This window comes from Vombatus ursinus, unplaced genomic scaffold, assembly GCF_900497805.2.
Source record: "Vombatus ursinus unplaced genomic scaffold, bare-nosed wombat genome assembly UNPS02014821.1, whole genome shotgun sequence".
NCBI classification, from domain to species: Eukaryota; Metazoa; Chordata; class Mammalia; order Diprotodontia; family Vombatidae; genus Vombatus; species Vombatus ursinus.
In genome coordinates, this window is record NW_020954599.1 from 44,543,810 (window position 1) to 44,556,253 (window position 12,444).

General features: G+C 35.8%; 1 protein-coding gene across 8 annotated transcripts in view; it reads right to left on the reverse strand.

Moving 5' to 3' along the window:
* The window catches only part of CEP44 (centrosomal protein 44), a 57,892-nt gene that overhangs the window by 27,135 nt on the left and 18,313 nt on the right, over nt 1-12,444 (reverse strand). For all 8 annotated transcript variants that reach the window (XR_003566906.1, XR_003566905.1, XM_027837480.1 and 5 more), the window contains exons 4-6: nt 9,322-9,468; nt 7,291-7,410; nt 4,295-4,423 (exon numbers count right to left, since the gene is read on the reverse strand). Coding sequence is in view for 6 of the 8 variants with exons in the window: in XM_027837480.1 (XP_027693281.1) it covers nt 4,295-4,423; nt 7,291-7,410; nt 9,322-9,468 (396 nt within the window). In the remaining 2 variants the exon portion in view is untranslated. The remainder of the gene's footprint in view (nt 1-4,294; nt 4,424-7,290; nt 7,411-9,321; nt 9,469-12,444) is intronic.

Genomic DNA, 12,444 nt, shown 5'->3' on the forward strand with positions numbered 1-12,444 from the left:
TATGCCTTATACCAGTAATACATGTATCTACACATACATCTAAAACTATGTACAAGTTAAGAATGAGTCAAGAACTCAAAAAAACATAATGGTTGTATATTTATGTAAAAAATGACCAAGCATAATACAGAAGCATCTCAATGGCTCAGGTTAACAGAGCTAGATCTGGACTGAGGAAGACCTGAGTTCAAATTCAGCCTCAGACATTTACTAGTGGCATGATCTTGGACAAGTCACTTAACTTCTGTTTGCCTTAATCCATTGAAGAAGGAAATGGCAAACCAATCCAGTATCTTTGCCAAGAAAACTCCACACAGGGTCATGAAGAGGTGAACACAACTGAATTGACAACAAGCTTGGTGCTGGAGATAAGAAAATACCTCCCTCCCTTCTTCACAGGGGTAGAGAATTAAAAGTGGATATACTGCTTACACTTAAATTGTGTTGGCTGACCTGTTTTTCTTTCTCTTTTTTTTTTAAATTCCTTGTTACAAGGGATGGTACTTGGAAAGATGATGATGTAAAAACAAAATATCTGGAAAAAATAACTCAAACTAGATTAGTAGCATCTTCTTTGCATACTTGACAGTAAATAGTGTACACACACACACACACACACACACACACACACACAGAGGTAGTCCCCAACTTAAGTTTTTGCTATAAAATTTATTTATACCTGAATTGTTTAAAACTCAGAACCTATTTCTTCATAGAAACAATTTCTCTTTTTTCCTTCATCCTATAGTTTAAAATTTGCTACAGTGATTCCCCACTTCCAACCTATACATAGGTCAAACTTCCTGCAAACCACCGTCCAAACAGAAACAGTTAGCCAAGCCTGATCTCTTATGTTTAAAACACATAAACTTTTGTTAGTCTGTGTTTATTTATCAATGATCATATCAAGAAGAGATTAAAATGTGTTACGCTCTCTTTAAGAAATCTAAGAAATATGAAAAAAATCTCCATCAAAACTGTTTATAGTTTGTGTACTTCAATAAGTTTCAGATATCTGGAAAATTCACTTAAAAGTTCCTAATAATTTCAGATAAATGAGGTACTACTGAAACTTTTTTCCATTGCTAGAGTAACTCCAATACATCAGTGAAATGGGACTGAAGTTCAGGAGAATAACTGGGTCTGAATACATAGGTATGGAAGTCATCTGCATAGAGATGATAGTAGAATCAAATCAAACTGACAAGATACAACAACAACAAAAAAAAAAAAAACAATTGACTCTCAGATCTACACACATTCAGCATCAGTATCTCTTGGAACTCCAGTTCCACCTATTACCAACTACCAAGTGAATGCTCCACATGCATCTCAAATTCACAATGTCTAAAACAGAACTCATTATCTGCTCCTCAAAATCCTGCTCTCTCCTCTTCCTAGCTTCCTTATTTCTTTTGAGGTGGACACAATTCTTCCAGCTACTAAGGTTGCAAACGCAACTCTTCCCTCTACCTCAAACTCCACATTCAATAAGTTGCCACGTGTTCTTGATTTTTCACATCCATAACATTTCCCACATCAGTTTTCTTTTCACCGTTCAAACAATACCAACCTACCTCAGGTCCTCATTATCTGTTGCCTGCACCACTGAAAAAGACTTCTAATCAATCTCCCTGGATCAAGCCTCTCCGTTCTCCAATCCATTCTACATGGAGCTGACAAAATGACAGTCCGAAAGCACTGGTCAAATCTTGTTACTCATCTGCTTATGATGCTCTCCTGTCTCTCTCTTATCTCCCAAACCAATTCTTTATTCTCGCAGGGATTCTCTCATCTCTCCATCCTTAGATATTCTGCCAGGCTACCCCTGCTCTAAACTCACTTTCCTCACTTTCTGATCTCAATCCTGTAATAAACCACTTTAACTCTGCACAATCCAAATTTTTTGCCTCCACCTTACTGATGCTGAATCCTGGACTATTTCCATTATCTTTCTTATTCTCCTACTCATGTTTTAGTGAACAAACCTGGGGAAAAAAATCACATAAACTGAGGATAGTACAGATTTCTATTATCTAATTTCAAGAGGGTCCTCATCATTGCCAAGCAATCCATTTACTCCTTCCCTTCTCTCTTTGTTAAGCAGTTAAATATTACACTGTTACACAGCTCTTTTGAATTCCTTGCTTCCCTGCCATTTGCTACTTAGGACTTGTTTCCAATTCTTAATCTACTGTTCAATTTTTAAAAACTGGCCCAATAGTTTTTTCCTAATTTATTATTTATTTTTAGTATTCTTTTTTTTTAAATTCTGAGCTCCCAAGTTCTTGCCATATTTTCCACCCCTTGCCCACCCACTGAGAAGACAAGAAATGTGACAGCATTTATACATGTGAAATCATGCAAAAATACATTTCCATATTACCATGTTTAATTTTTTTAAAGCAAGAAAAATAAAGTGAAAAAATTATGCTTTAATTTGCACTCAGAGCTCATCAGTTCTCTGGAGATAGATAATACTTTTCATCATAAGTGCTTTGGAATTTTCTTGGATCATTATATTAATCAGAATAGCTAAATCATTCATAGTTGATCATCACACAATATTGCTGTTACTGTGTACTGGGTTCTTTTGGTTCTGCAAACTTCACTGTACATAAATTTAGGCCCTCACCAGCTCTAGCTCCTGGATTGTTGTAATAACCTTTTACTTTGTCTTCTTGCCTTTAGTATTTCCTCTCTCCAATTCATCACACAACTGACAAAGTGATTTTCCTAAAATACAGGCCTGATCATGTCATTTCCCTACTCAATAAACTCCAAGGGCTTCCTATTGCCTCTAATAACTTTAAGAAATATAAACACCTCTATTTAGCTTTACAGTCCTTACATACAATATTATCTAGCCAAACTGTTGTTTTTGCTATTTATCACACATGATACTCCATTTCCTGTCTTGGCATGTGTGCACTGAGTATCCCCTATCTTACCTCTGACTCTTTCAATTCCTAATTTTCTTCAGGACTCTGCTCAAGCACCCCTTTCTAGATGAGGGCTTTTCTAACCCTCTGAGCTGTTATTTCTCCCCTTTGTTCCCATAATGCCATATATTTATTTTTTATCTACCTTTATACATGTTCATTGTCTACCTTGACAGAATATAAGCTCCGTGAGGACAAGGAGTGTTTCACTTTGGTCTTTATATGCCCAATGCTCCCTAGAACAACGTCTGGCATAAAGTTGGTGCTAACAAATTTTGGATGAAATATAAACTTCTCTTTCCAGTTACCTTTCAAGACTTATTGTTTACTAGGTGTGTGACCCTGAGCAAGTCACTTAACCCCATTGCTTAGCCAAAAAAAAAAAAAAAAAAAAAAGACTTATTACACATTTGCCTCCTTCACTCTCCAACCAAATGGGCCTGTTTGTTGTTTTCTTTACACAACATCCCATTTGTCACCAGTACCTATGTGTAGGCTTCCTCTCATCTCTTTCAAGTCCTTCTTAGAAAGCACCACCTCCTTCCTTAGACCTTTGGGAATCTCTGGCTTCCTTCGAGGGATAGTGACGTGCCACCTCCTACATAAAACCTATCCTGATCTCCCCACAACTGTCAGTTATTTACATCTAGAAATTATTTTGTGTATATCATATTTATATATTCACCATAGAAGTTGTTTTTCTCTCAATGGAAGCTCTTTGAAGGCAGAGAAGGTGTTTTTGTTTTTTTGTCCGATGCCTAGAATACTACAGGTACTTAATAAATGTTTGATGAATGAATGTAAACTCTAGCCAAACACCAAAATCATAATTAGAAGGCTTCAAAGGAATGAAATTCTATTAAAATTATTTATCTTTTTGGTTCACAGAAGTGTAACTGTTAAAATCTAACTACAAATATACTTCATATCACCAGTCTCAATTAAATATTATCCTAATCTAATATATTTTATTAATTCAATTTCTCTAAAATAGAGAACAGAGTCAAATTTATAACAATTCAAGTCATTCTCCAATTGATAAATTGTCAAAGGATATGAACAGGCAGTTTTCAGAAGAAGAAATCAAAGCTATCTATAGTCACAAGGAAAAATGCTCTAAATCACTACTAATTAGTTATTGAGTCTAAGGTACAAAGGAATAGTAATATGCACCACAGATTCAGAACTATACCTGACTTCACAAGGCAAGGTAAAAATCAACATAAATGGACAGAAATTAACCAGACTAGGGAATAAAAACATGCTTTGGAAGCTGAATAAAGCTTTTAAGTGCTCCATTTTAATTATACAATCAGATACTGTTATTTATTGTAAAGGTACAAAAATCTTACTTGTGATTCACATGTGACTTCAACAACATCTCTTCCAGGTTCATCAAAATTTTCATTACCTTCAGTTTCAGAAAAGAGTAGGTGAGAAAAATTTTCACTATTTGGGTGACGTTCCACAATTGGCTTTTTCTATGTTAAAAAACAAAATAAAACACACATGAAATACTAACTAATCAACAAGCATTTATTAAACTGTTACTCTGTACCAGACACTGCACCAGATACAAAGGAAACAAAGACAAGAAAAAAATATTCCATTCCCAGAAGGATCTTACATTCTATTAGGGGAAACAACATATGTGCAAAGTAAATGCAAGATAACTTCAATGGAGATGGGTAAAGAATTGGGTAAAATCAAGAAAAGTCTCAGGCAGGAAGAGAGTGGATCTTTTTTTTTTTCTTTTGAACTGGATCTACCCACTGGTTGGAAGTACAGTTATTAGTCACAGTCCTGATCCACCTCTATAGGCACAAGCACTTTGACTTGCTCTGTTTCTTAACTGGGCTGGTTTGTGCCTCCTTAGGCAACTTAGTGGCTACCCACTACAGACAGTTCTCCATATGAATACTGAACTTAGTACAGACTTAGCCCATAATTCAGCTTAGCCCATGGAACTCAGAACTTCTAAGCTCAAGAGATTTACCAAACTGAACCTACCAATATGCAGCACCACACCCAGCTTTGAGTTGATCTTTGAAATAAACTAGGGATTCTAATCAATGAATTAAAAAAAATATATAAAACTCTTACTATGTGCAAAGCACTGTGCATATAAATAAAAAAGCAATAGTCCCTCTTCTCAAGGAGTTCTTAAGTTTCAGCTGTAAGTCAGAGGGAAAGGCTCCACAGTGCAGCAGCAAATCACACAATAACGTATCTTTGTCATTTCCATTAATAAAAGCTTATCTACTTCTGATGCTGGACCATTTGCCAGGAGGAAGGTATTGGGAACGTTTCTTTCCAAGTCTTCAGTCACTGAGGTTGTGGATGAGGGAAGGTGGGTACAGCACCTGCAGAAAAGGCTGACCAGCTGCATCCTCACAAGAGTTGCTTGCCTGGATGATGCTGCAGGTTTGGAAGTCAGTCTAGGGGGCTAAGCTGTTTCTAGGACTTTGGAGGGGTGGGGGGGGAGGGGAAGGGAGGGAAATGGTTAATAGGAAGAGTTGGTGGAAATGAAAGGTCTCTTCTACACAAGCACTGCTCTCCTAGATGATGTCTCTAGGAGTCAGACTACAAGTAAGATAAGTTCCTGGAGGAGTAGAGCACTGCAATTCCTGAGGGTCCAAGACTCTGGGTCTGTTTCTACTGAGAGTATGACAGAAGTGGTGGCTGAAGTGGTAGTGGCGGTTTGACCCATGTGGCACAAGCCATGTCACATATGCCCCATTGGGGGAAACCGGTCAATAATTGGTGGTAGGGGATAGGAGAGAATAGTGTGTCTCTTTTTCAAAGTTCACTCCTCTGGATGATAGCTGTGGAGTGAAGGGTAGAGGCAGGGCTTATGATCTAAGCATACTGCTATTCCCAGGACTCTGGGAGCTTATCTGTTTATCTTTGAGCAGTGATTGGTGACCAGTGATTTCAGAGACCAAAATTCTATGTCTAAGTAACTCCCCTCAATTATGGCTACTGGAGCAAGGCTAAAAGCAGGACCTAAGGGGTAGGTCTGGGGAAGGGGGAGAGAGGTCACTGAAATTCCCAGGGCTTTTAAGAGTTCTTATGCTTCGCCACAGTAAGGCAAAGCAGCTAAAGATAATTCCATTTGTTCATTGTGTGGAAATGGGAGACAAAGGTTCTTTAGTAAGGAACAGTAAAGTTGGAAGGGATTAATTGTGGAGTGACTGAAGAGAAGTAATATATAACATATTAGGAGAGGTAGGCTGGAACCAAATTGTAAAGAGCCTTTAAAGGCCAGAAAAGTGTGTATGTAATCCCAGAAACATCAAGAAACCACTAAAGCTTACTGATGGAATCTAGCTACTGCCCCCAGCCCCAATCTAGCCACTACCCCCACCCCCAATATCCCAACTTCTTCATATGCCTTACTGTCTCACTAGAATAGCAGGTGTGCCCATGTTCTCAATCACATCATCCATTTAGCCTCAAACAGGACCACAATAACCAGCCAATCAGAAAGCAGCACTAACAAGTTATGGATTAGGATGTTTGACCACTACATGCACAGTAATAGCAAAGAACTGTCCTAAGGTAAACTCATGACACAGAGAGGGTTATTATAATATCATTATCATAAATAAATGCCTTCTCCCCACCCCCCATTGGGGGCTTTTCTGTATGCATTTTGGGTAACCAGTATGTGCAGTTTCACCAAGGCTAGGACACCTCCCATATCAATGAACACCTCCTATATTTTAATATTCATATATTCTGTAATGATATAATGGCATCTTTTGCTCTACAAAAATCTCTGTCTTGCTCTGTTAAGCTGCTGGTTCCTTCTTGGAACTTAGCCAACTTTCTGAGAGGTGTAATTCTCAATAAATTCCTTTATTTGGGTTGGAGATGGTTTGAGTCTATGAATTCTTTTGAATTGACCCTGCAATACACCTTGAACTCCAACTGCCATTATTAGAGCTTTCATTTTCCTCAAATGATTATGTTTATACTTATCTAAGCATACTTTTATCTTCTTCTCTCCACCCCAGGTAAAATGTATGCTTCTTGAGTTAAGTTTCCCTTTTGTCTTTGTATTCTCAGCACTTAACAAAGTCCCTCATACATAGTAAGCATTTAATAAATGCTTCTTGGATTCTACTAGATGTTGTAGCTCTCTCAGGACAATAAAAGTTCTCTGAGAACAAGGACACTTCAATTTGTCTTGATATACTCCTCCTCCCCTGCAACTCTGGCATCTAGCACAGTGCCTTGCAGAGAGTAGTTTAATTCAACTCAATTCTTTGGTATACATCAGTGATGCTTTCTAGGTGACTGTGTAAAGTACACTTCTATCAAATCATACTTTAAACATCCATACCTGCTCTGAAGGCACACCCCTGAATGTGAAGTCAGGAACAACAGGCTCTACAAGGGTTTTCTCAAAATTCATAAAAGTCTCTGACTTGACGGGATGAATTTTCTTTTTCTGTACTACAGCCTAAAAAGGAAGGTATTCAAAATAATATTTTTTTTGGCAAAGGATCACACAGCTTTAAATATTTTACCACTTAATTATTCATATAAGGTGTGACTATAGAACAGTAAGGCTGCTTTTGTGGGATCTGTTGGAGGTCAGAAGAAGAGTGATCACTATCATCAATATCTTCTAAGTTGAGGAAGCAATACTTTCAAAGTTGATTACTCAGTTTTGTGATTGCAGCTATGCTAAGAAAAAATTATGTTTTATTTCAGGAGTAAAAATAAAGTTAAACAAATCTGTACTTGACATGTCCAAAGAAGCTTATGGAAATGATGTGGTGTCAATTTTGGTTGACAAAAAAAGTTTAAATAATATAGGGAAGATGGCCATAATGATAAATTAAATGTAGTCATAGGTATGTGACTTACCATATATTTTAGCTTCCTTATTTACACAAGGACAAATACATTCATAAATAGCTATCTCAATGTTGCTGTATCAAGTGAGAAAATGTATGTAAAGTGCTTAAGTGTCTATCATCATAATTATTTCTATTTAGTTAGCTTCAAAGTCTAAAGCAGAAACTCAATCTCCTGGCTTCTATGTAAGGCTATTTCAACTACAGCAGACTGTATTCAATATTCTATATTGAATCTATATTCAATCAGATAATTAATGATAAAAATGATTGAAAGGTTAATTTAGATAAACTTATTCTGAAAGAAAACCTGAATTTGACAAAAGTTTTTACAAAGACTAGAATATATGTTTGCAGTGATGAGCAGAAACAGCAAAGACTTAACATCTGTTCTGACTGCTCAGTTTAAAAGTGAACAAAACAAAAAAGCTAAGAAGACTACATAAGTAGGGATTAAACAGAAAAAAATGTCACAGAACCCACAGCAAATCATAAAAATCTACAAATGGAAAACCCAAATAGCATTAAGCTGTGAGAAAACATTCATATTAAAACCACAAAGACAATACTGAATACTTCTTTGATTTAAATGTACTTGTTCATGAAGAATTCGTCCCACTAGGTAAAAAATTTAATCAGGATAAACTACAGGAACAACTCATTTCTCTATCACTTAATAAAATCAACAATCAATAATTAAATTTTAAAAGACTCTTAAAACTGTATATATTCAAAGTGCTATATAATCTGTTATTATTACTGCTATTGTCATTGTTATTGAGAAATGAGACACTTGGATTTAAAAGTTTTGATATATTTATAAAACTAGTCTCAAGTAAAAAGATTTATATTTACCAAGTGGAAAAAAGAAAAACAAAAATATAACTAAATTAACTGTCAAATAAGTGATCTTAAATCTAAAACACACCATTCCTAAAGTTAAAAGTTTAAAATAAAGCTTTTAATATTTTCAAAGAAACAATAAGCATGAAGAATAGAAAGATTTATGCAATCTGATGCAAAGTAAGCAGAGCCAAGGAAAAAATATATACAATGACTACAACAATGTAAATGGAAAGAACTACAAAACTATAAATAGCGAATGGTGAGCAATTTCAAAGAAGTATGTACCTAAAGATGAAACATGAGAATATATTCTACCTCCTTTGTCAGAGGCAAGAAATTCAATGGGTGTAGTACATTGCACATATTTTCAGAATTTTTCCATATACTGATCAGTTTTGATTTTTTTTTTCTCTTTTCTTTTTTAAATTTAAATTTGCTATATGTAATGACTGGTAGCTGGAGGATGGAAAGGTACTGGAAGAAATTTAGGTGATTTTTAAAAAAAATGTTTAAATAAAAAGATCCGTTGGAGGTCAAAAGAAGGCAAGTTATTTTAAAGGCCCCTTCTAACAGTGCAACAGTAATGCTTACAATGAATTTTCTGAATAGAACACATTTTAAGCATTCAAGTATTAGGTAATTTATATAATTTGACAATGAATTACCTTATCCAGGTTACACAGTTCCTTGTGCTTTTTCATCACTAAATTCAAAATATCACAGACAATCTGTATCTTCCATTCAACAAACCCATACTGGAAAAACTGCTTTTTTGTCAAAATTGGTTTATAATGAAATTTATCTCGAAGAAGCTACAAAGATAAAAAATAAAAATCAATATAACATGGAAATTTATTTTCAAAATAAGAATTCTTCCTGTTTACAATATTATCTTAGTGTGCTTGGTGTGTATGGGACAATGCATCTGTCTCAATTACTTTCCTAGAGTATAAAATGATGTCTTCCCTAATTGGAACAGTACATACTGATAGTTTATTGGCTTTCAGCTATTTTGTGTCCTCAGTGGCTCTGAATATACAAAATGAACTACAGCTAAATAAATGACTTAAAAGGAAGAATACAAAAATTAGGACACAATAAATGGAATCAAAATACTAGAAGCCTGTCTAGACAAACAGCACAACAACCAGAAGTATAATTACTATAAATAAATACAGAGTAAGTAATATAGGATATATCTTCCAGAGGTGGAGGGTAGCAACTCAACAATCTGGAGACCATTCACTAGGTTCTACCTTTAGGTAGAAGAAGGATGCTCTGAAATGAGCATGTGATATAAAAGCAATAAATAGCAATAAAAGTGAAAAAAAAATTATATGAACAGTAATGTAACACGAGTTAGTCATCTGTCACAAGTTTCTCCTGTCATGATTTAATCAATTTCTTTGCTTTGTGATGTTGTATTTGTCATATTCCTTGCCTTCTAACTCTCTTACTGTGAAAAGTATTCAAGATGCATAGGCATGAGGATTTCATAACGTCTGTAATCCCTCAGCCTCTTTTGCTTCTTCTTTCTTTTTGTAATAATTATTTAAATTTTTTTATTTAGTATTTTATTTTTTAGTTACATGTAACTGAAAATCTGTATTTTTCAGTTATATGTAAAAACAATTTTAATATTCATTTTTAAAACTCTGAATTCCAAATTCTCATCCTTCCTCCCCCCCCCACTGAGAAGGCAATCAATACAATATAGGTGATACATGTGTAGTCATGCAAAACTTTCATAATAGTCATGTTGTGAAAAACTATTTCCCTCCATCCTATTCCCCATCCCCGTTTATTCTATTCTCTCTCTTTTCACCATGTCCCTCCTCATACGTGTTTTGCTTCTGACTATCCCCTCCCCCAATCTGCCCTCCCTTTTATCACCCCCCCCACTTTGGTTTTTTCCTCTTCCTCCCCACTTTCCTGTAGGGTAAGATAGATTTCTATATTCAATTGAGTGTGTATGTTATTCCCTCTGAGTCAATTCTGATGAGAGTAAGGTTCAATCACTCCCTCTTACCTCTGCCCTCTTCCCCTCCAATATAAAAGCTTTTTGTTGACTCTTTTATGTGAGTTAATTTACCCCATTCTACCTCTCCCTTTCTCTTTCTCCCAGTCCATTCCTCTCTCACCCCTTAATTTTATTTTTTAGATATCATCTCTTCACATTCAACTCACATCTGTGCCCTCTGTCTATATATATATTCCTTCTAACTAACCTAATAATGAGAAAAGTCTTATGTTACAAATATCTTTCCATGTAAGAATGTAAACAGTTTAACTTGAATAAGTCCCTTATGCTTTCTCTTTCCTGTTTACCTTTTCATGCTTCTCTTGAGTCTTGTATTTGAAAGTCAAATTTTCTATTTAGTTCTGATCTTTTCTCAAGAATGCTTGAAAGTCTTTGATCTCACTGAATGCCTCTTCTGCTTCTTAACTTCAACAGTATTTCCTAACATTTCTCACTGTTCTCCCCTTTGCTCACCACTGAAGTCACTGAATACTAAAGGAAGGGGACCAAGCTGAAGAAGTAAGGCATTGTGAGGAACAGAGAAAAGGCAGCATGTTCCAGGAAAGTAAACCACCACTACCATCACCACCACTACCACATCTACTAGAGATCCTGGATAGACACAGTCCAAGACCGAAGCCAGGAGCTTTGGGGATAGGATACTCTCCAAACCATCAGTCCTACTTCCAGTGAACTAACTTCCTCACCACCACCATCATCTTAACAGCCAACAACAGGCCAAGTCCTTCCAACAAGACTCATTCCACTGGCAGCACATTGTCTTTTTCCTCCCCTTCCCTTTTATTCCCCATCCAGGTCCTTCTTCCAAACTAACCCTTGGAACCATCATCCTGAGAAGCAATTTCCATCGAGATGTAGCCTGGCAACTACTTCTGTAGGTATTTCAGTCACAGCTACCAAAGATCCAGAAAGAATGTAGATACCACCAAAATCCCTGGTTCTGTCAAATGGTTCAACATCAGGGATTTTTTCAATGGAAATGGCATTGAAGAAGAGGCATTACCTCAGAACCGTGGGACCTTTCTATCTGAACTGCAGCTGTGAATTTTTTATTTATTTGTTATTTTTTTTATTATTTATTATTTATTTTGTTATGTTGGGTTACATATTTATTATTTATTATTATTTTATTTAATTTATATTTTATTTATTTATTGTCTCTCTCCTTGGGAATGTGAGCTCATTGAGAGCTAGAACTGTCTCACTTTTCTACTTGTATCCTCAGCACTTACCATAGTGCTTTGTACACAGTAAATACTTAGTAAATAAATGCCTTTTCATTCAGATATTCACTACACATACTACTGTGGGCAAGAATCCCTTAGAAGAAATGGAATAGCCCTCATAGTCAATAAAAGGGTGAAAAAAGCACTACTGGGGTATAATCCCAAAAATCACTGAATGACATCTGTTTGAATCCAAGGCAAACCATCCAACATCATAGTAATACAAGTCTATGCTCCAAACACTGATGCTGAAGAGGTCAAAGTTGATGAGTTCTAAGAAGGCCTACAATATCTTCTAAAAATCCCATCAAAAAAAGATGTCATATTCATCAAAAGGGATTGGAATGCTAAAGCAGGAAATCAAAAGATAATTGAAGTAACGGGCAAGTTTGTCCTTTGAGTACAAAATGAAGCAGGACAGAGACTAATAGAGTTTTGTCAAGATAACTCACTGGTCGTAACTAACAATTTTTCAACAACCCAAAAGGTGACTTTACACAAGGACATCACTAGATGGTCAA